This window comes from Musca autumnalis, unplaced genomic scaffold, assembly GCF_047663935.1.
Source record: "Musca autumnalis isolate F117 unplaced genomic scaffold, ASM4766393v1 scaffold_2, whole genome shotgun sequence".
Classification (NCBI taxonomy): domain Eukaryota; kingdom Metazoa; phylum Arthropoda; class Insecta; order Diptera; family Muscidae; genus Musca; species Musca autumnalis.
The window spans coordinates 133,477,626-133,502,523 of NW_027411755.1; the positions used below are offsets into that span (position 1 = coordinate 133,477,626).

Here is a 24,898-nt window from a genome sequence, read left to right on the forward strand (position 1 = left end):
CCAGTGCAGTGGCATTCATGAGCGCAGTAAATGTGTTGAACTATGGAGTGGTGTAGCCCAGTATTGCCTCTTGGTGGGAAATTATAATAGCGCCACAGCTATATTGGAAACATTAGAATCACCGCCAATAGCACGTTTAAAAATAACGGTAAGTAGGACATAATTTTAAATCAAATATCACGATAAGACGTGGTATTACTTAAGCACACCATACAAATCCTTATCAAATCTTTGCATTTAACTGGTTAAACAATATGGGAACATCATCCAAATGAAATCAGGCACGTCCACAGCCATTTTGCATATTTTGCAATGGTTTTTTTTTTTGGTTGGTGTTTTTGTTTTCTCATCGCCGACTACTTCGATGGTATTTGGCCAAGTCAGACTGAATACATTAATTATGCAAACAACAGCAACGGGATGGAGCAACGTTTCGTTATAAATCGGTAGGAATTTTATGGTTAAACAACGTGAACGAGATTGGCGCTCGCATCGTTGTAATAGCCAAGGATACAAATGAGATCCGGTTCTATATCGTGAAGGATACAAATGAATTTGCTGTTGAATTAACATTGTTGGCTGGTCGCTATCTAAACTTGTTTTCTTGGTGTAATTAACAAATCGAACGAATGATCAGAACACGTGATAAGTTTGTGATTTTTAATTACAATCTCGGCAAAATGGTGCAAAATTAAACCTGCGAAAAGGAAGAGAAAACAAAACGCCAATGTATTAACAAGTGACCGGTAGGGATTCGTGTGTTTTGTGGGATAAACATACTGACGGGCAAGACGTTAATGAATTTAGTGCACCTGGTGTTTGTGTTCTGGAATGCACTGGAACAGTGAAAAACAAGTAAGAACGGTGTTAAGTTCGGCCGGGCCTCCACCACGAGTTGAATTAAACTAAAAGGAGCAATTAGTTTGCTTTCGTTTATGAAGAAGACAAAATGCCGAATTTCAGCAATTTCGGTAAAACAATGTGGCATACCTTTAAAATACCGAAATTCGGGAGGTACCGTGCTATGGGGGCTATATCAAAACGTTGATCTATACCGAAAAATTTCTGGCGGAAATTTTTTAAATTCAAGAAGACTAATTACCAAATTTCCGATATTTCGGTAAGATAAGTGAGATGTGGCTAAAACCTAAAAAATACAGAAAATCTATTGTAGATATAGGAAGACGCGGACCTATACTAATAATTCTCCTCTGGAATATTTTATAACCCCATGGAGGACTGAATAACAAATTTCAGTCATTTCGGTGGGAAAATAGGGAGGTACCGTTCTATGGGGGCTATATCGAAAAGTGGACCTATACCGACAAATTTCATTCAGAAATGTTTTTACCTCCAACGTAGACTAAATACCAAATTTCAGTCATTTCGGTAGGTTGTTGTGGCCACAACCTTCAAAATACAGAAAATCGGGAGGTACAGTTTTATGGGGGCTATATGAAGGCGTGGACCTGTACGGACAAATTTCTGGACGAAAGTTTTATACCACCTACAAAGACTAAGTGCCAAATTTCAGCCATTTGAGTGGAGTATTGAAGCAACAACCTTTAAAATACGGAAAATCGGGAGGTGCCATTTTCAGGTGGAAAGTTTTGTACCGTAAACGAAGACTAAATACCAAATTTCAGCCATTTCGGTATAATATTGAGGACATAACCTTCATAATACCGAAAATCGGGAGGTAGCGTTCTATGGGGGCTATGTTAAGGCGTGGACCAGCACCGATACGTTTCTGGAGGAAAGTTTTATAACCCCCACAAAGAGTTAATACCAAATTTGAGCCATATCGGAGGAATATTGAGGCCAAAACCTTCATAATACCGAAAATCGGAAGTTACCGTTCTATGGCGGCTATATTAAGGCGTGGACTTATACCGACATATTTCATATTGAACGATCAATACCCCAAATGAAGACCAAATACCAAATTTCAGCCATTTCGGTGGAATATTGAGGCCAAACAAACACTGCAAATCGGGAGGTACCGTACTATGGGGACGATATGAAGGCTTGGACCTATACCGACAAAATTCTGAAGGAAAGTTTTATACTCCCAACGAAGATCGGTGTGATAATGAAGCTAAAACTTTCAAAAGACCGAAAATCGTGTGGTATCGTTCTATGGGGGCTATATCAAAACGTGGATCGATATAGCCCATTTTCAATACCAAACATCCTAGGAGTGATAGAAACTTCTATACCAAATTACAAAGCTCTATCTTAAAATTGCGAGCTGGATCTTGTTTTCTACAAACGGATGGACTGACAGACCGACATTACATTGTAACGTATTTAAATTTTCAGTGTTGCCAATGAAGTGTGTGCTTTTTTAATAAATGGTCTTAAATATACCCCTAAATAATGATGAATACGAAGTATTTAATTATCATAGTAAATTAGGATAATATGTTGTTGCGAGTTCGACATTTATGTTATAATTCTTAATTAGTAAGAACGGCGATAAGTTCAGTATGGCCGAAATGTTGTATCTTTCTCCACGATCTTTACTGAGGTAGTTCAAGTAAATAAAAGCAATTAATTTCCTTTCGTTTACTAATGTAATAAGCTCCAAAATACCAAGTTACTTACATTTCAGAAGGAGCATGTAGCAATACCTTTTAAAAGAGCTCGCATGGGGGCGTCATCGTTATTCTTTCAAAAACATGAACCAATGTTAACAACTTTCCGCATTAAGTAATCCTGGTTCGAAAATTTGACAAAAAAAAAACTTCGAAATACATAAAATTACGCAATATCGGCTTATGGGGTCCCGACTAAAACCTGGATATATGTTAATGGGAACACAAAATGAGATTAAAATCGTAAATTTTTTAATCGGGTGTCACCCTTATATGGGAGCTATAACAAAACGGGTGCCACCGTGGTGCAATGGTATGCACGCCCGCCTTGCACGCAGAAGGTCCGTGGTTCGATTCCCCGGCCAGACAACATCAAACATTTTTCAACGGTGGCAAAATACCCCTCAGTAATATTCGCGACATTTCCTGAGTATTTCAGCCTTGTAAAACTTCTCTACAAGTGGTTTCTTTAGACACGCCGTTCGGACTCGGCGATAAACAGTAGGTCCCATATCATTGAGCTAATATGAATCGGGGTGCACTCATTGATATGAGAGAAGTCTCCCTTGTAACGTATGGGATGTTGTGAAACAAAAATAACAAAACGTGAATCCACATTGTGTGATTTTTTGCAAGGGACACACTTCAGGTGGATATACAACTTTATCCCCAACGAAGACTAAATGTCATTTCGGTGGAGTATTGAGATCACAACCTTCGAAGTACCGAAAATCCCGACATATCGTTCTATGGGGGCTATACCAAAACATGGCCCGATATAGTCCATCTTAAAACTGGACCTTCCTACGGAAAATACTCGAGTGCTAAAATGTAGCATTCTAGCTAAATTGTTGTGCTCGCTAGACTGATTACAACAGCCGGACATGGCTAGATCGACTCAGAAGTTTATACTGATCATGAATATATTCTGTATAGGGTCCCAAATGATTATTTCAAGGCGTTACAAACGAAAAACAATCATTATGCACCCTCCGTACCATGGTGGAATAATAAGGTGTGACGCCAAAAACAGCTGATCTTCATACCTGTTGTCAAAATGCGTAATTGTGAATAAAATCACATACAAAATGTAAACAAGCAATTCACAGTAACGCATTATTGTGAGCAAATTTGACGTTTGACATGATTTGATGTAACACATTTTTATTCCACCATGCTCCGTACTATGGTGGAGGTATAAAAGACCAATTTCGGGGCCACATCAAACCACTTTTCTTACCGAATTAACTATAGTTTTTCATTCAATTAAGGTTCCTAGTGATCAAAAAACTTCTGTACCAAAAATTGTGGACATAGGTCCATATATTGGATTGGTGGTAGAGGAAATAATTTCTGAGAAAAAAATCGAAAAGTCATGTATGTATGTTTGGTTTTCACTTTGCTTTTTTCGACATTAATGAATTAATGAATTATTTAATACTTGCCTGCAGTACGATTTACCAATAACCCTTTCCCCTGAGCACCCTCACTCATCGTGTCATACCTTAAATTCCTTTCTCATATTACAATCTGACCTCTATCCGTTTCTCACAGTAAGCGTTTTCAAATTACATTGGTTTGTGGTCAGTTAAAAAGGTTCAGTTGCCAAAGATAAAGCCAGTTTATTTGCAAGTCGGGGTTTTTCTGTTATTGTTGCTATTCTTTGGTTATAAAATTCAATGTGGCCAATGAAAACCACTTCGATATTGTAGTGTTTTTGTTTTGAAGACCATCTGCACTGGCAAACTGGGCAGTCTTTAAGCCACTGCTGCAATATGTAGTGCATCACTAATGAAAACAATGGCCAACCACGGCGATTTTCACACCAATTCAGGATATGGATGTGCATGAAATCATCAGTAGTTGATTTTCGCATAAATAGTTGGTCGGTTGGACGTCATCGTTGTCGTTGTTGTGGCAGCAGAGTGTAAATTGTTTTGGTTACAAACCACTTTTCTTCTTCTTGTTTGGGGTTTGGTGGGTTGTTGGTATGAGTTGTACTGCATATTAAAAGTCCATGCTGGTTGGCATGGTATTTCCAACAATCTCACGCTGGCCGTTATATCAAAATCCCACATTTTCATTTTACTGGATTTAATTAAAACTTTGCAATTAGTAAAATGTAGTTTAGTCCAGCGTATGTAATTTACAATTTACTACATCGTTCTTCGTTTGCCTTCCTTCTCTCCCGCACTCATTTCTCTTTCATTTTGCGAAATTTATCATTGATGGCAATGCGTTCTGTGAGGCTAGCTTGTGGCAGTAACGACCACAATGATGTATTTCTCGACAAGTTAGACAAACCCTCAAGCTGCCAAACTTCCTCTGAACACAAAAACACAAATGAACTTCAAATACCCAGAGACAATAAAGTTTTATGAACGCCCAGCAAAAGTTCGGAAACAATGTTTTCGTAAATAACAAGCCAAATAAATTCTCCTCAAAAAAACTCTAAATAGTGAATGATGGCGCCTGGTGAATGATAACATTTCGTTATTGCGAAACTGGGACAGAATAAATAACCAACTTTTAAGTTTAGAATTTGGAAATACATAAACAAAAACATGTGAATGGAAGAATATGAAGATAAGAAAGATGTTGATAAAAGATGCTACGCTGTGCATCGAATATGTAAATTATTATTTTTACCATTCCTTGTGGGATGGGAAGTATATAATTGCACCTTGCCTTTGTAGCAACACCTTGCACACATAAGGTCGTGGGTTCGATTCCCCGGCCAGGCAACATCAAAACACTTTTCAACGGTGGCAAAATACCCCTCAGTAATGTTGGCGGCATTTCCTGAGTATTTCAGCCATGTAAAACTTCTGTACAATAGTGGTGTCTTAGGCACGCCGTTCGGACTCGGCGATAAACTGTAGGTCCCATATCATTGAGCTAATATGAATCGGGGTGCACTCATTGATACGAGAGAAGTCTCCCTTGTCCCTAATGGGATGTTTGTGGAACAATTATTATTCAAGAAAGTCATTCCATTTGTTATTTTCGAAATTATAATTTGATATAACATAAATTTCTGCATTGAAGGCAGCGTTTCTCAGTGGTCGAAGTTGTATGGAAACAATGTAACTTCGATACATATACGGATGGGGCCGATTATGTGATAACGTAGACCACTACCAGGGTAAGCTTTTCACGCGTAAAGTGAAAAGCTTAAGTCATCAGCCATCCTGGCTTTTATACCAGATGACTTAGGGCTAACTGAGCCGGTGTTTTTTTTACTTCATCAAACGAAATGCAATTATATTATAAACCTTGTAATGAGCAAGGTATAATCTTAAAATATTGTCAATAAAATTTTTAATAGAGAAAAGTCCAAAAATTTAAATTTAGGACTACTTGACGCCTACTCTACACAACAACGATATTAATATAATTTGGCGCAATTTTTTCTAGACCAAATTGCGTCACATTTTCTAAATTTCGTCAAAATGTCTGTCCAATTTTGTGTTTGGTACGTCAAACACTTGAAATCGGACGAACATATATATATGGGAGCTATATCCAAATCTGAAATTTTTTGAAAATAATTTGGCGAATTTATTTCTAGTTCCAATTCCGTCACATATTTCACATAAATAGCGATGTTGGTGCATCAAATACCTCAAGTCGGTTAGACATGTATGTATATGACAGCTATATCCAAACCTGAATCAAATTCCACCAATACCAATAGCGTTCTTCATATGGCTACAAAAATTATATTCCCCAATTTTCAGTTGAATCGCACAATGAATGAGATATGTACGTTGCGAATGGACTGACGTACATTAGGATGTCCAAAAACAAAACAAACAAAAAAAAAATGTATACCCTCAGCACTTATGCTAACGAGGGATATATATACACTTTCATACGGGCAAAATGTGCCTCATGGAAATAATGGTTTTAGACCCCAAGTATGTTTGGACGAAATCCGTTTCATACAATTTGGATTTGATTTAGCCATGTCCGTCCGTCTGTCTGTGTGTCTGTCTGTCTGGCTGGAGCGCACGATAACTCTCAAATGGATCAACCGATTCGGTCCAAAATTTGGCTTTCGTAATATTTTGTCCAAAGTTAGTTTTGCTTCAAAGTTATATCGGTCCACTCCTTCCGGTACCTCCCCCACAAAAGTTCGAATATGTTCGAAAAAATTTTGCGCACGATAACTCTTGAAGAAAGTAATCGATTTGGTTCATTCTTTGCACATCGTGACCAGACTTAGATGAGGTTCCAATAGGGACTCAATCGGTCCACTCCTTCTAGTACCTCCCACACAAAATTTCGGAAAAGTTCAGTTTAGGACCTGCCCGCGAATCGCTTTGATTTTTGTTTTATCAACTATTTGATGGGAGTGACCGATTTGGTCTATAATTTACACATCCAAATATATCCACCACATATAGATTAGGTTCGAATATGGACTATATTTGTCAAGTCCTTCCGGTACCTCCCACACAAAATTTCGGATAAGTTCACTTTCTTTCTTCAACTTTTGTTGAAGCAACTTGCATTCGCTGCCTCACTTACGGCGGTAAAAGTTTTTTTAGGGGCAAGTCCATACTTCTTGAGAAAACAGCCCGAAAAGTGTAACAAACCCCTATGATAACTCTCGAAATGATCAACCGATTTGTTCCAAAATTTGGCCTTCGTCATATTTTGCTCAAACTTAGTTTCAGTTCGAAGATGGGCAATATCGGTCCACAGATTCCGATACTTCCCCCCAATATATTCCGTCCATACACCCTCCGCAACGCTTTTGAACTTTAATCCTAATCCACATTTTTTCGGCAAACTCAAATGTCCACAAAATTCTGAAAAGACCCTAAATATATTCGATCTGTCTGTAGATGAAAGTTAAAATTCACATAGGCTGAGGGTATATCTCTGTCGGCAAAGCCGACTGATACTTTTTTACTTGTTTATTTTGAAGCTCCTACCCCCTAAATTTTTTCCATTTGATCCAAAAAATTAACAGTTCATTGTTGTGGTTGAAAAACGAATCCTACAAAAAGTTATGAAAATCTGGCCAGATTTTGATATTGCTGCAATATGCATATAAGACCCATTATAGGTATTTTGGGCCCTAAAATATACCTAATATTAAAATCTGGCCCGATTTTCATACATTTTTAGGATATGTTTTATAGCCACAACAATGAACTGGTAAAGTTTTTGTCCATTCACCTTGGTCCATGCAAATCACTATGGAAACAAAGATCGCCAGGTTGGCACGGGATAACATTAACCGATTACCATAAAATTTCATATATAAGGTTTTTGGATCAAATGGAAAAAATAGGGGGTAGGAGTTCAAAAAAAATTTCTATACATACATACCGATGTTGGTGCACTAAATACTTCATACTTCATACTTCGGGCAATAATATATATCCGAATTCGATGACATTTTCCAAATTTCATTAAAATTTGACAGAATTTGCGTGTTTGGTGCACAAAATACCTCAAATCGAGAGAGAAATATATATGTATGTGAGCTACATTTAAATCTGAACTTATTTCTAGTCCAAATTCAGCCAAACATTTCAAATTTCATCAAAACATATACATGGTAGCTATATCCAAATCTGAATCGATTTTCATCAAAAGCAGTAACGTTCTTCCTTCCTACGGCTAAAAAAGATCTTCCACAATTTCCAACTGAATCCGAGAGTGTTATTCTATGTATTTCCCTAATAGGAACAATGGGTCTATCTCGTTTCCTTTTGCATGTTACATACAAACCCTCTAAGACATAATACTCCTTACCACAATGTGGTTTAGGGTATACAAATTGGTTAGTTCACCACCTGTTCCATTAACTCTGATATTTGACCACCATCACCAACAAATTTGGTAATGATTTAAAATTCATACGGCATACCACAAATTGCAAATGAGGATACCTGAGAATTTTTTTATATATCTTTGTAATGCAATTGGGATCAATTAAAAGCACATAATGCATTTTTATACCCTACACCACTATGTGGGAGGGTATTATAAGTTGGTTTTGGCCAAAAAGTTTGTAACGCATCGTAATAATATTTATACCATCAGCCTTTAGGCTAAAGAGGGTATTTACACTTTGATACGACAAAAAATGTGCCTCAACGAAATAATGGTTTTAGACCCCAAGTATGTTTGTACGATATCCGTTTCAGACAATTTTGAGTAGATCTAGCAATGTCCGTCCGTCTGTCTGTCTGTCCGTCTGTCTGTCTGGCTGGTGCGCACGATAACTCTCGAACGGATCAATCGATTCGGTTCAAATTTTGGGTATCGAAATATTTTGTCCAGATTCCATTTAAGTTCAAAAATGGGCCATATAGGTCCACTCCTTCAGGTACCTCCCCCACAAATGTTCAAAAATTGTCGCAAAACTTGTGCGCACGATAACTCTTGTAGGGAATAACCGATTTGGTCCATACTTTACACATCGTGTAATTTCTACCAAACTTAGATGAGGTTCCAATATGGACTCAATCGGTCCACTCCTTCGGGAACCTTCAACACAAATTTCGGAAAAGTTCAGTTTAGGACCTGGTCTCGAATCGCTTTGATTTTTGTTTACGCAAGTTGTATTCGCTGTCCTCTATACGACGCTGTAAGTTTCATTAGGGGCAAGTCCATACTTCCTGAGAAAATAGCCTGAAAGTTACAAAAAACCCTATGACACCGTGTGTAGTGGTTGGAGCGCAAGATAACTCTCGAACGGATCTGCCGATTCGGTCCAAAATTTGGCTTTCGTAATATTTTGTCCAAACTTAGTTCAAGATAAAAGATGGATTATATCGGTCCACTCCTTCCGTTACCTCCCCCACAAAAATTCGAAAATGTTCGGAAAATTTGTGCGTACGATAACTCTTGAAGGGAGTAACCGATTTGGTCCATACTTTGCACATTATGAAATTTCTACCAGACTTAGATGAGGTTCCAATATGGACTCAATCGGTAAACTCCTTCGAGTACCTCCCACACAAAATTTCGGAAAAGTTCAGTTTAGGACCTGCTCTCGAATCGCCTTGGTTTTTGTTGTAACATCTTGTATTCACTGTCCCCTATACGAAGGTACAAGTTTCCTCAGGGGCAAGTCCATACTTCCTGAAATAATAGCCTGAAAGTTGAAAAACAAACCCTATGACACCATGTTTATGGGTGGAAGCGCAAGATAATTCTCGAACGGATAAGCCGATTCCGGCCAAAATTTGGCCTTCCTAATATTGTTTTCAAACTTAGTTTAAGTTCGTAGATAAGCAATATCGGTCCTCCTTCCTCCTTCAGGTACCTACCCCACAGATGTTCAAAAATATTCAGAAAATTTGTGCGCACGATAACTCTTGATGGGAGTGACCGATTTGGTCCATACTTTACACATTCTCATAATATCTACCGGATATAGATCAGGTTCGAATATGGACTATATTTGTCCACTCCATCCTGTACCTCCCACACAAAATTTTGGATAAGTTCACTTTAAGACCTGCTATTGAATCACTTTGATATTTGTTGAAGCAACTTACATTCGCTGCCTCAATTACGATGGAAAAAGTTGTTTCAGGGGCAAGTCCATACTTCTTGAGAAAACAGCCCCTATGGCATCCCCATGGTCTATGTCGGTCCATTCCTTTAAGTACCTTTTCCGCAAAATTTTTTAACTTTAATCTTAATCAACATTTTTGTCGGTTCATACGACCAACATTTTGAAACCCCTTAAATACATAAGTTTTTTGTGAAAAAAAAAGTGTTTCAATTTGCACAGGCTGAGGGTATATCTCTGTCGGCAAAGCCGACTGATACTTTTTTACTTGTTATATATACTAAAGTTAATGTCTCGACGAGCTGAGTCGATCTGGCTATGTGTCTCCATCCGTCTGTCCATATGTCCATCTAAACTTTGTAATCACGCTACAGTTCGCAATTTTGATCGGATTGTTACCAAATTTTGAGTGTTGATGAGGGCCCCGGATTCCTTTCGTTATTTTCGAAATTATAATTTGATATAACATAAATTTCTACATTGAAGGCAGCGTTTCTCAGTGGTCGAAGTTGTATGGAAATGGAAACAATGTAACTTCGATACATATACGGATGGGGCCGATTATGTGATAACGTAGACCACTACTCGGGTAAGCTTTTCACGTGTAAAGTGAAAAGCTTAAGTCATCAGCCACCCTGCTTTTATACCAAATGACTTAGGGCTAACTGAGCCGGTGTTTTTTTTACTTCATTAAACGAAATGCAATTATATTATAAACCTTGTAATGAGCAAGGTATAATCTTAAAATATTGTCAATAATATTGTCAATTCAATACTAAAATGAATGTCTCGACGAGCTGAGTCGATCTGGCTATGTGTCTCCATCCGTCTGTCCATCTAAACTTTGTAATCACGCTTCAGGTCGCAATTTTGATCGGATTGTTACCGAATTTTGGGTGTTGATGAGGGCCCCCGGAGGGAGAGAAGCCTATTGATGGTCGGATAATATTCAGGAGTCGGAATGGGCAAAAAACTTATTTGGAGAAAAAGTCAACGTTTTATTTCAAAGCTAATATCTCCGCACCTATAAGGTGTATATCAAAAGCAAAACCTGCTAATGAAAGTAGAAAATATCACCTTTGCATACTAGGTTGTCGTAGGTGGTCAAACAACGAAGATATCGAAATAGTCGCTAATAAAACCCAAATTTTCATTTTTGCGATTTTAATTATATTGACGAATATCACAGATTTGGTTAGGGAGCTTCCAAAAGCAAAGCCTGACTATGAAGGTAGAATATCCTACCTTTACAATGACGCAAAGTAGGTTGGCGTGGGTGGCCAAATAAGGGAGATATAGCAATAGTCGGTAATACATCCCATTTTTCAATTTTTCGAAATCGCGCTACAGGTCGCAATTTGGATCGGATTCTCAAGAAATTTTGGGGGTTGATGGGGGTCTCACAGGGAAAGAAGCCTATTGATGGTTGGCGTACATCCCACTTTTCCATTTTTTATTTGAGTTGTACTCACGATCACTTAAATACGTTTCAACATAATTGGCCTGTATTAATGAAGACATTCAAAGCAAAGGCGCTAAGCAATCCCAATTTTAATATTTTGAATTTTACCAGTCAAAAGCTTATGCACAGGGGTAGTGGTGTAGGGTATCACATAGTCGGCCCCAACCCGACTATAGCCTTGGCTCACTTGTTTCCTTATGCGTATATCTCCGCTTCTGGTAGGAGTATTCCAAAAGGAAAGCCCGTCAATGGAAGAAGAAAAGATCTCTTTTATATTGATGCAAAGATGTCGCAAAAGTCAGTAATATATCCAATTTTGACATTTTTTGTAATCACGCTACAGGTTGAAATTTTGATCGGATAGTCGCGAAGAAGCCTATTGATTTTGGTGATAGTCGGATAATATTTAGGGGTCGGAATGGGGAAAAACTCATGTGGAGACAAACTCAAAGTTTTATTGTTTGTGAATATATCGGCTTCTAGTAGGGGTATTCCAACGGCAAAGCCTGTCAATGGAAGAAGAAAATTGTACATTGGTGTAAAGTAGGTTGGCGATGGTGGTCAAACATGGGAGATAAGACAATAGTCGGTAATGCATCCAATTTTTCCATTTTTTGCATTCACGCTACAGGTCGTAATTTTGATCGGATGGTCACGAAATTTTGGGGGTTGATGAGCGTCCCAGAGAGAAAGAGGCATATTGTGTTTGGTGGTAGTCGGATTATATTTCCTAAAAGAAATGTTTACCAACTTATGCACAGGGGTAGTGGTGTAGGGTATCACATGGTCGGCCCCGTCCGACTATAGCCTTTGCTCACTTGTTTAATATTGGTCATTTTTTTGAAATACCCCCAAACAGAGATAGAATATTCGTCGTTACAATTCAAATCCAAGTAACTAAAACAAGTAAAAATCGCTAAGTTCGACCCTCCACCATAAATATTCTGAAGTATAATGTCCACAGTTTTAGGTGTAGAAGTTCTTCGATCACTAATACCCCAAATGCTTGGAACTAGGAACCTCATGTGTCTAATTACAACTAGTTCGGTTAAAACTATAGTTAAAACCGAAAATCTGTAGGTACCGTTATATGGGGGCCATAACAAAATATGGAGCTAAATTGAAAGTTTTTAGTGAAGAAGTTTTGTGGCCATTTGGATTCTCAAATGTCAAATTACCCAAATTTAATAGAGGGTATAAAAAAACTTAAGTTCGGCCTGACCGACCTTTTTATATCCTGCACCATGAAATATTACGAACTCAGGTACCAAACAAAGTAGCAATGTTCACAACTGATGGTGGGGAAGTCTTCGGAGCGCTGGGACTCCTCCTTATTGTCAATTACAGGAAATTGATTAGATTAAAATTTGAAAATACCTGACATCGGACGGCACCGTTATATGGGGTTATATCCGGTCAGAAAATTTCAAAATGTTGAAACCAATACCAAAAGGTGAGCCTATGTCCACAATTTTTGGGGGAAGCTATTTTTGGATCAAACATTAAAAAACTTGAAATCGGGTGTCCTGCTATTTAAGTGCAATCTTGTTGACCACTAGGAGCCCTACTTTATACCGAAAATGTAGATAAAAAATTCAAGCCGACCTAGACCTATGTCTACAATTTTAATAGATCCTAGTCGTAATGCTTTAATGCCAAATTAAAGCTACAATGGAAACAAAGATCGGTCAGGCGGCACGAGTAAACGTTAACCGATCGCCATAAAATTGCATATACATAGTATAACGTTTTTTTATCAAATGAAAAAAAAAACTTGAAATATTGAAATTTCAATGCGTTACAAACGGTAAAACAATCATACTATGCACTGTGGATGCGCCCAACGACAAAAATAAAGAAATTCATGTCATCATTTTAATAGTTTTACTGCGTTTATAGATGATAGGACAGTTGAGTTCATGTATATTCGATTTCTTTTTATTTTCCGTTCACATATTTAGTTTATGTTCATGTTCTTTTGTTTTCAATACATTTTAATTATTTTCTCACACATTTTTACAATAAATGTAAAAAATTTTTAACCCTACTGTCTGTGAAAAAAATGACAGACAGCTGGGAGACAGCCGACATATGTATGCATGTGTTAGTAAATCAGTGTTGTATTAGGAGTCAAATTGTCTGGTGTAAACGCCTGGGTAATGATGCCAACCGCTTCTAAACATTCCAAATTTTTTTAAACTTTGTTTTTGCTTATTTCGCGGTTCCTAAGGAGAAAAAGCCTTACAAACATAAATAATTTTGGAAAAAATGTATTTAAAAATGAGGAAAAATTTAAAGGCGAGTTTTTGAAACAAAGGACTATTATTCACGCCTTAACTCTTATGTTTATGTAGATTTCTATGCTTCGTTTTTAAACCAGCAGATTCTCGATATTTTGAAAGTCTTAGTCTCATTATAACACCGAAATTACTGAAATTTGGTATTAAGTTTTCGTTGGCGGTATACAACTTTTCTCCAGAATTTTGTTGGTATAGATCCACGCCTTCATATACCTCCCGATTTTCGGTATTTTGAAGATTGTGGCCACAATAATCCACCGAAGTGGCTGAAATGTGGTGTTTTATCTTCATTTGGGGTAGTAAACGTTCCGTATAAAATTTGTCGGTATAGGTCCAGCCGTTCATATAGCCCCCATAGAACGGTACCTCCCGATTTTCGGTATTTTGAAGGTTGTGGCCACAATAATCCACCGAAATGGATGAATTTGGTATTTGGTCTTCATTTGGGGTACTAAACGTTCCATATATAACGTTCCGGTATAGCTACATCCGTCCATATAGACCCCATAGAACGTACCTACCGATTTTCGGTGTTTTGAACGTTGTGGCCCCAATATTCCTCAGAAATAGCTGACATTTGGTATTTAGTCTAAATTGTGGGTATAAAACTTTCCCCCAGAAACTAGTCGGTATAGTTCCACGCCTTAGTATAGCCCCCATAGAACGGTACCACCCTATTTCCGGCATTTTGAATGTTATGGCCTCAATAATCCAACGAAATGGCTGAAATTTGGTATTGGGTCTTCATTTGGGATACTAAACGTTCCATGGCAGCAGCTACCCACAAAAATGACTGAAATTGGTATTTAGTCAGTTTTGAATGTAAAAGCCTTTCTGACTGAAATTCGTCGGTATAGGTCCACGTTTCGGTATAGCCCCCATAGCACGGTACCTCCCTATTTTCCAGCAGAAATTTGTAGGTATAGATCGATGTTTTGATATAGCCCCAAAGGAACGGGACTTCCCAATTTCGGTATTTTGAACGTTAGCCATATTGTTTTACCGAACTTTCTGACATTTGGTATTTAGTCTTCTCCATAAACGAAAGGAAACCAATTGTTCCATTTTACTTCAATACAACTCGTGGTGGAGGGTAAAACAAGTTCGGCCTGGTCGAACTTAATGCCGTTCTTACTTGTTACATGTTAAATATCAAACATTCCAGGTGTAGTATAAACTTCTGTACCAAATTTATTCGGCCTATCTTTAATATTGCGTGTTCCATCGTGACTTTAACATAGAGATGGACGAACAAACGGTCATCTTTGTGTCGACGTACAATTTTATACATATCAAAAAAATATATCTACATTATAGGTTCCGACGAATATTTCAATGCCTTGCAAATGGAGTGACAATGTTAGCATACCTTCCATTTAAAGGGTATAATAAATGATTTATCTATTGAGTGGTTAAACCAAATCAAAAGTAATGAGATTTTCCAACAAAAAGAATCAAATCTAATATACTATACCAGTAGCACCAAATTTAGGTGAAGGATAGTATTTTTGGGTGAATCCAACTCCATCCATGGGAAATAGTAACTGTCTGAGTATGTTGTAGCGTACTGACTATACTTGGATCATCTAAAAACCTATCAATCTATTGTATAATTGTATTGTCAGCATGTTCATTATTATGGAATTAATTACCTGAATATACTTAATTATTATATCATAAAAATTTGTCGACAGTTATGTTTGATTTGAAATTTTGTAACGGATTCGGAAGGATGGTTTACCTTGTTAAGAAATAAATTGTAATTTTGGGCCATTTGGACTTTATGCAAATATACCCAAGGATAATAAACATTTATAATTATAGAGATTTAGTTTTCCTTATTTTAAAATATATATAATGATCGACCGGACCAAACATTAACTATCACATTGTATATTTGTTCCAACATTGCTAAATTTAAAACCATTATAAAACAGCTATGATCCAAACTTATTTCTGTTTTCTCTAAAACACATTTTGTCCTTTCCAAATAACGAATTACAGTTTCTTTCATATCTCCAACACATACACGCACAGACACCACCTAAACCTTTGTAACATAGTTTTTCATTACACATGCTTGCCTGCATACTTATTTGGGATAAAGAAAAGTTTTACCCCTTCATGTGTCGGTTCATAAGTCACCATTGACATATTTTTTCCGCTTCCCTGCTTTTCCACGTAACATGATAAATTGCGACATGCAAATAACCGAGGCTGTAGGTGCCAGGGTTGTGGCCAACAAAAACATGTGCTGTGCACAAACTCAGCCAACTAAGGAGAACAAAAAAATAAACAAACTCCATTTGCGGTCATAAGTCATAATGTTGAAAGGATGTTGAACTTTAAACCGCAAACATAACGCTGCATCCGTGCAACCCCCTCCACTCGACAAAGGCGTTGAGTCGGAGTCGTTTTTGTTATAGCCAAATTTCTGTGTAAAAAAGATTATGCATGTAACTATTTAATGCTAAATGGGTTTTAAGTTAAACTTAATTTAAATTTAATGTTGATATTTGATTTAAGTTGTGTTTGTAGTCTGCATTAATTCTATGTAAACCTTTAAATACTTTACTTCACCTGAAATTCATTGAAATTTTTGGAAAAATTCACATCAATTCCTCTGCAATTATTTCAGACTTTAAGTTTACTTTACTAACGATGCCTAGGGAAACATTGAATATACCAGGTATTGCACAAAATACACAAATACACACAAAATGTTTTTTTCTGGTTTTGAAAACACCATTAACTTCCACTTCTACCATTTCTATGAAATAATTTATTGCAAGCATTTTGAATCGATTTTCCAAAATTTACTTTTTATCTTCTTTCGGTGATTATGTTCACACTTTGGAATTAAAAAAAGTGGCAAAATTGCATTAAAGTATTCAAAGGTGAAACTAATGCAGGTGATTGATAGTCATAGTAATTGTAGTTGTAGCTTCCATTTTTATACCATAGAATGGAGGGCATATTAAGTATCGCATTAAAATAATCATTTGCGACCCTATATATATTCTTGAACAGGATAATATTCTGAGTCGATATTTGCATTTCCGTTCGTCAGTGGTAGTCTTTCTGGCATCCAGAAAAATTAAAAAAGGGCGATGACAGTTTGGAAATGTAAGTGTCTGGTGTGCAGGTAGGACAAGTTTGAAAATTATCTACATCGGTCAACTTTTTGGTATAGCCCCCATATAATGATACAGCCCGACTTGAGATATTTGCTTTTTTAAATACATTTTCAAACTACTTTGGCATTTAAAGTTCGAAATGGTCAAAAAATTTATACACCAAAAATTGGGCACATAGTTCCACGCTTCGTTATGGCACCTATATAACCGCACCGCTCAGTTTCAGGTATTTTTATACCCTCAACTATAATATGGAGGGTATAATTAAATTTGTCATTCCGTTTGTAACACATCGAAATATTCATCGGAGACCCAATTCTTGATCAGGGTAAAATTCTAAGTCGCCATAACCATCTCCGTCCGTCCGTCTGTTGAAATTAAAATGCAGCTCGCATTTTTAAGATAGAGCTTTGTAATTTGGTATAGAAGCTTCTATTACTCGTATCATGTTTGGTATTGCAAATGGGCTATATCGGTCCACGTTTTGAAATAGCCCACATAGCATGGTACCATCTCAGAAATTGCTGAAATTAGGTATTAATCTTCGTTGGGCGTATAAAACTTTGTATAGGTCCACGCCTTCATATAAACCCCATAGAACGGTACCACGCGACTTTCGGTATTTTGAAGGTTTTAGCCTCATTATCACACCAATATGATTAAATTTGGTACTTAGTCTTCATTGGGGGTATAAAACTATCCCCCAGAAATTTGTCGGTATAGGTCCATGCCTTCATATGACCACCATAGAACGTTACCTCCCAATTTTCGGTATGCTGAGGATTGTGGCCTCAATATTCCACCGAAATGGCTGAAATTTGGTATTTGGTTTTCATTTGGGGTATTAAACGTTCCATATGAAATTTGTCGTTACAGGTCCAAGCCTCAGTATAGCCCCCATAGAACGGTACCTCCCTATTTCCGGTATTTTGAAAGTTGTGGCCTCGATATTCCACCGAAATGGCTGAAATTTGTATTTAGACTTCGTTGGGAGTATGAAACTTTATCCCAGAAATTTGTCGGTATAGGTCCACGCCTTCATATAGCCCTCATAGAACGGTACCTCCCGATTTTCGGTAGTTTGAAGGTTGTAGAAACAGCATCCCAACGAAAAGACTGAAATTTGGTATTTAGTCTTTGTTGGAGGTAAAAGCCCTTCTAACTGAAATTCGTCGGTATAGATCCACGTTTCGGTACCTCCCAATTTTCGTAATTCTGAAGGTTGTGACGTCAATATCCCACCGAAAGACTGAAATTTGTTATTTAGTTCTCTATGGGGTTATACAATATTCCAGAATACAATTATCAGTATAAGTCCGCGTGTTCTTATATCCCCCATAGAAGCGTATCTCTTGGTTTTCTGTATTTCTTGGTTTTACTGAAATATCGGAAATTTGGTATTTAGTCTTCTTTAAGTCCAAAAACTTTCCGCCAGAAATTTGTAGGTATAGATCGACGTTTTGATATAGCCCCCATTGAACGGTGCGTCCCGAATTTCGGTATTTTGAAGGTTAGCCACATTGTTTAACCGAACTTGCTGAAATTTGGTATTAAATGATCAAAAAAACTTATTCACAAAAATGCGACATAGGTACACGCTTAAAAATAGCCCCCCTTTAACGGTGTGATCCGATTGTAGGTATTTTGAATTTCTTAGCCACATTTTCAGCCCGAATTAGATATAATTTGACATTTGAGGCTTTGACGTGGTCCAACATCTTTCTTTTAAATTGTGGACATAGGTCCATGTTTCGGTATAGCCATATAACTATATAATGGTTTCAGGCATTTTTAATTTTGTTCCCAGTGATCAAAAATCGTATCTACCAAAAATGATTTGCAATGGCCCACGTTTTGGAATAGCCCATTTATACCTCCACCCGTTTTCAGTTGTTTTGTCCTTTCTAGCTACATTCCCAGCCTGAATTAGCTATAATTCATTAAGGGTTCGTAGTGGTCAAAAAACTAATCCACCAAAAATTGTGGACATGTTTCCGTATCCCTATATGATGGTGTATGGGTATAACGACAGCGTGCACATTTATGTGGGAGGTTTGTGAAGTATTGATTCTAAAAAGTGGGACATTTCGGATCTCTTATCTCGGGAAGTATTGACTTCCGCTAGAAACATTTTAATGTTGTAGTCGTGATCATAAGAACTTCTTGCTATTAACAGTTTAACAGGACCCAAGATGTGTCCATAATGTGGATTAAAGTGTTGAACTTCTGGGAGGAGGTACCTGAAGGAATGGACTCAAGATGAAACATCGTGAAAGTATATAGATCTTATTTTGGGATATATTTCGTTTGATAGTTGTCGTTCAATTCAGCAATTTTAATTGGTCATCCTGGGATTTTTTAGAGCTTTTGGGTCATTATGTCAGGAAGCATAGCTAGACCATGACCACGAAAAAATTATATGGTTGTAATCAGGGTAAATGGTTCTCATTTTGAAAATATGTTGGGTTATATATAAAAATTTGTGAATTTTTTGTAAATTTCGCGAATACTGAGTAACACTTTCCAAATATTTTGTAATGTAATTGCTGAAGCCACTTCGTCATAACTTTTAAGTGACAATTGTGCTCATTAAAAAACCCTATAACTTTTGTCTGCATCAATCAAAACCAGACTCGCAAGTGAATTCGTACTGGGGAATTTTTTGTCAAAGTAAAAGCGTGAGCAAACCAAATGAAGAATACCTAAACAATGTATATCTCTTCAAAAAAATTTCAGTCCCAGGATTTATCTCAACAACACGGTCATCTCCTCAATAAATGTAGATAAAGCAAAATCCGACCATTTACTTGGGATATTCAAAAAAATAAAAGAAGTATTCCCTTAAATTTTTTTCCAAAATTTTCAATTCTAGACTGCATTTGAAAACTATTTTTAACAAAAAAAATATTTTTTGACCCAAGTATGAGCTTAGTTTGGCTATAATATCTCCTTAGATTCCCCATAGAGTTTAGATTCACAACATATTTTTATATAATTCTATGACGGGTAAATGGTTCTCATTTTGAAAATATGTTGGGTTATATTTAAAAATTTGTCAATCTTTTGGAAATTCCGCGAATACTAAGTAACACTTTCCAAATATTTTGTAATCTATTTGCTGAAGCCACTTCTTTATAACTTTTAAGTGACAATTGTGCTCATTTTTTTATAACATTTTTTTCTTAAAGCAGAAAAAACCGATAATTTTTGTCTGCATCAATCAGAACCAGGCCCGCAAGTGGATTCGTACTGGGGATTCTTTTTTTCTCAAAATGAAAGCGTAAGCAAACCAAATTAAAATCGTCTAACTAATCAAATCAAAATCAAAATTTGTTCAGTCTCAAGATTTATCTCAACAACACGGTCATCTTCCTCAATGAATGTAGATAAAGCAAAATCCGACCATTTACTTGGGATACTCAAGAAAAATAAAAGAAGTGCTTCCTTAAATTTTTTCAAATATTTTCAATCCGAGACTGCATTTGAAAACTATTTTTTTAAACAAAAAAAATATTTGTTAACTCAAATATAAGCTGAGTTTGGTAATAGTAGCTGTTTAGATTCCCCATGAAGTTTTGATTCACAACATATTTCTTTTTATAATTTTATGGCGGGTAAATGGTTCTCATTTTGACAATATGTAGGGTTATATTTAAAAATTTGTCAATCTTTTGTACATTCCGCGAATACTAAGTAACGCTTTCCAAATATTTTGTAATCTATTTGCCGAAGCCACTTCGTCATAATTTTTTAGTGACAATTGTGCCCATTAAAAAAGTTTGCGTTTTTATAAAATTTTTTCCTAAAAGCAGAAAAACGAAAATTTTTGTCTGTATCTGTATCAAACCCAGACTCGCAAGTGGATTCGAACTTATCTAACCAACCTAACCAAAAATCGTTAATGAAGCGCGAAAAGAAAAATTTTTAATTAACCAGTAAGGACAAGATCAAAGTCGGGCTGAGCCGACTATATGATGCCCTACACCACATTGAATTTGTATACAACATGGAATAATTGCATATTTTCTCTTCAGTAATGAAAGTAATAAGCTGCACCTTTACGTCACAATTCCGTCAAACATTCCAATTTTAATCAAAATTGGAGATACCAACATTTCGTGATCGGTGCATAAAATATAATAAATCGGGCGAAAAAATATGGGTGCTATTACCAATTCAGTACCAATATAATTTGGCGAACTTATTTCAAGACCAAATTCGTTCACACGTTTCATATTTCATCAAAATCGGACAGAATTTGCGTGTTTGGTGCACAAAATACTACAAATCGAGTGAAGATATATATGGGGGCTATATCCAAATCGGAAGCGATTTTAATATAATTTGGCAAACTTATTCCTAGACCGACTTCCAACAAACATTTCAAATTTCATAAAAATCGGACATATGTAGCGTGATTAGTGCACCAAATACATAAAATCGGGCGAAAAGATATATATAGGAGCTATATCCAAATCTGAACCAATTTCAAAATAATTTGGCAAGCTTAATTTTAGACCAAATTCAGTAACACGTTTCAAATTGCATCAATATCGGACAGAATTTGCGCACGGTGTGCCTTAACTAACGAAATGAAAACTGCCTACATTTAGGAAGTTCCTGGGATTCTGAAACAGCAATATTCATAGATGAGAAAAATTCGAAAACAAGAAAAAAATCGCCGCACAATGGTTCAGGAATCGATTTTCCTGGCCAAAAATCAAAATTTTGTTTTGTCAAAGATATTAAATTTCTATATGGGATTCGATAGTAAACATATTGAAACTAAGGAAACCAAAAAATTAGGCCCAAATATTGGAAGGTGTGGGCGTGGCGTGCCACTAAAAACGAGCATTTTCCGCATTTTCCCCATTTTTGGGAAATACGTAATTTTTGCAAATTTCTGGAGAAAGACGAAGCTATTTCTCTGAAACTATAACAGTTATTGTGTTCATTGTTTTTTTGTAAGGTAGGTAGGATTGTAGCCTTTAAAAATCGTTTTAGTAAATTACCGTAGCGTTTACACAACATGATCTATTTTATTTTTCCACGGGTACTAAATTTTATGAAATTCCAAATTTAGTGGAGTAGAACTTTTGTGGAACAACATGGAACAAAGTTCTGTTTTCACAGAAAGATGTCCGAAAGTGTCCTCTTCCAGCCCATATATACTTTTGTACCCGTCCCGTTCCGTCCGTTTAACACTTTTTTCAATTTATTGAAATTACATGGGTAAAAATGTGTGTTTTTCTATACTGTTTCCATATGAATTACAGTTTTTTTGACACAAATTACAACTTTGTTGAGTATATGAGTTTTTATACGAGTTATATAAGTTTTATTAAAACCCAAGGAGAATTTTTTTAATTTTTGAAAAAATTTAAATTTTTTTGTAAAATTTTTTTTTACAAATTTTTGAAAAAAAAATTTTTTTCGAAATTTTTTCGAATTTATTTTTTAGTTTTTTTTTTTTGGTAATTATTTTGTTTATTTGTTGGTGTTTGACCATCTTTAATACATAGGAAGATATAAAAACCACAAAAACACTCATATTTTGATGAAAAATAGTTAAAAAACTCAAAAGTTTAACTTTGACCTTGAATTTCTCTGCACCTACCAAACCGAACTTTACGAACTTTAATTCGTCTAAAAGCTGATTGTGTTATCTGTCTAACAAAAAAAGAATTATGAATATATCTCTATCCGTTCAAAAGTTACAGAATTTTGACCAGGAAAAAACGTTTCTGAACCACTGTGCGCCGGAGCGTTTTTAAATAAAACGCAGTCAAAGTTCCATTTCGATAAGACTTATGGCCGCGGCACATACGGCGCGTGGAGCGTTGCGTTACAACAACCACATGAAAAATTCAAAAACAAACTTGGCATCACTTGCACATTTTTCATGTGGTTGTTGTTTTCAACGCGTGACGCGACTCAAAACGGACCGTATGTGCCGGGGCCATTACGGGTTCCAAGCAAAATCATGAAAACCTAAAAAACCCTAAAAATGTGAATTTGACCGCGATTTATTTAAAAATCCCTCAGACGAAAGAAGAAAAGTTCGAGGACAGCCTTTACCGAAGGCGAGACATGCATGTCACATAGTGGTGGGTTTGTGGGTTCGAATCGTCGGCTTTCCACTTGCATTATTGATCAATGATCATTAAGCTCGATTCCAACGAGAAATTAATTAAAAATTAATACTAAAAATAATGATCTTCGCCTAAAAAGGCAAAATTTTTAGATTTTGTTTTTGTGTTTTCATTTTTCTCATCTATGAACATTGTAGTTTTAGAATCCGCAAAAACTTTCCAGGTGTAAGCACCTTTCATTTAAAGTTAGTTAAGGCGCGCCATATGCGTTTTGGTGAACCAAAGACCTCAAATGGGGTGAAAATATATGTATATGGTAGCTATATCCAAATCTGAACCGATTTCAATATAATTTGGCAAACTTATTTCTAAACCAAATGCCGTCACATGTTTCGAGTTTAATCAAAATCGGACAGAATTTGTCTGTTTGGTGAACCAAAGATCTCATATCGGGTGAAAATATATATGGAAGCTATATCCAAATTTGAACCGTTTTTTTCCAAAGTAAATAGCGTTCATCCTTTGACAAAAAAGTGACCTTTTCCAATTTTTATTTGAATCGGGCAATAAATGCGACCTGTACTTAGATTACATAAATACATTGTCAGACGAACGGACATGCATAAATCGACTCAGAAAGTCATTCTATGTATATGCCTAAAAGGAACTATGCAGAAGTACATAATACGCCTTGGGAAGCGAGATATTGGTGGCTCACAGAATAACATTTATGTATGTTATGTCCCTTTTAGACTAAGACAACTACTTTTGAAAATTTCGCCCCCGACCTTTACGTCTGATTTAAATGTTATAAAACTAGACATCAGCAGAAATATTTTGCTTGGCACTAAAATACGACTAAACAAGATTGCAGCTGTTAAAAGTGAATTTTGATGTTGCAATTTAAGAAAATGGAGCAAAGAAGCTGAAGTGTCATCACAAACATTAATACCAACATTCACACATACACACACTTATTCATATGCACGTTGTTTCCCCCTGACAGGCTTTGTGATTTTAGCCGTAAGAAACGCACTTTCGTTGCTAATGGATTTTTCTAATTGTAGACACTTAACAACACCTACCTAACTAGGGTAGAAAGTAGGGATGGCATATCGAAAGTTTTTTTAACCCGTATTGTTGCAAATGTATGACGATTTTTAAAATCATGTGGTAACAATTTTCTAAGTTTTGTTTGATTTTATATTTCTAGTATTTCTGAAATCGCAAATGTCCCTATGTGGCCCGTCATCCCTAACAACTAGAAACTTTCACATAACACACAAAAACTAGCTTAAATGAATATTAAACTTGAGAATATCATTAGTTTTTTCTTTTCTTTTTTGCTGTGTAGCATGAAATTATTCACAACAAACAAACAAAAAAGTAAAAATTGACAACAACGACTTTGTAGAAGAAACTAAAACATCCGGTTGATGTTGTAGAGTATTACCTTTTGCACGCTCACACAGCTATTATGTTTTATTCAATAGCTGTGAAGAAGGTGGCATAAAATTACTGCAATTCTTACGCCCCAAAGCTTATGGCGATGATGATGCAGCAGTTGCCTGTGCCATGGTAACAGCATAAAAACAAAAAGCGTTGCAATGTTTACGTTAGAATGCTTTCAAGGTGAGCAAGCACTTCGGAAAAAGATTGATATTCCAATTGCATTTCAATGGTGTGCTTGCTGCTGTTGGTGACAAAAAATATATATATTGTTAATGCTTGAATGAGCTGATATGAAAATTTTAAATTTCAGTTTGC

The 24,898-nt window shown here is 36.3% G+C and overlaps 1 protein-coding gene across 10 annotated transcripts in view; it reads left to right on the forward strand.

The window, feature by feature from the left end:
* Positions 1–24,898, forward strand: part of LOC141394647 (uncharacterized) — a 992,399-nt gene that overhangs the window by 331,463 nt on the left and 636,038 nt on the right. For all 10 annotated transcript variants that reach the window (XM_073969386.1, XM_073969385.1, XM_073969381.1 and 7 more), the window contains one exon: positions 5–148. In XM_073969386.1, coding sequence (XP_073825487.1) covers positions 5–148 — 144 coding nt within the window. The remainder of the gene's footprint in view (positions 1–4; positions 149–24,898) is intronic.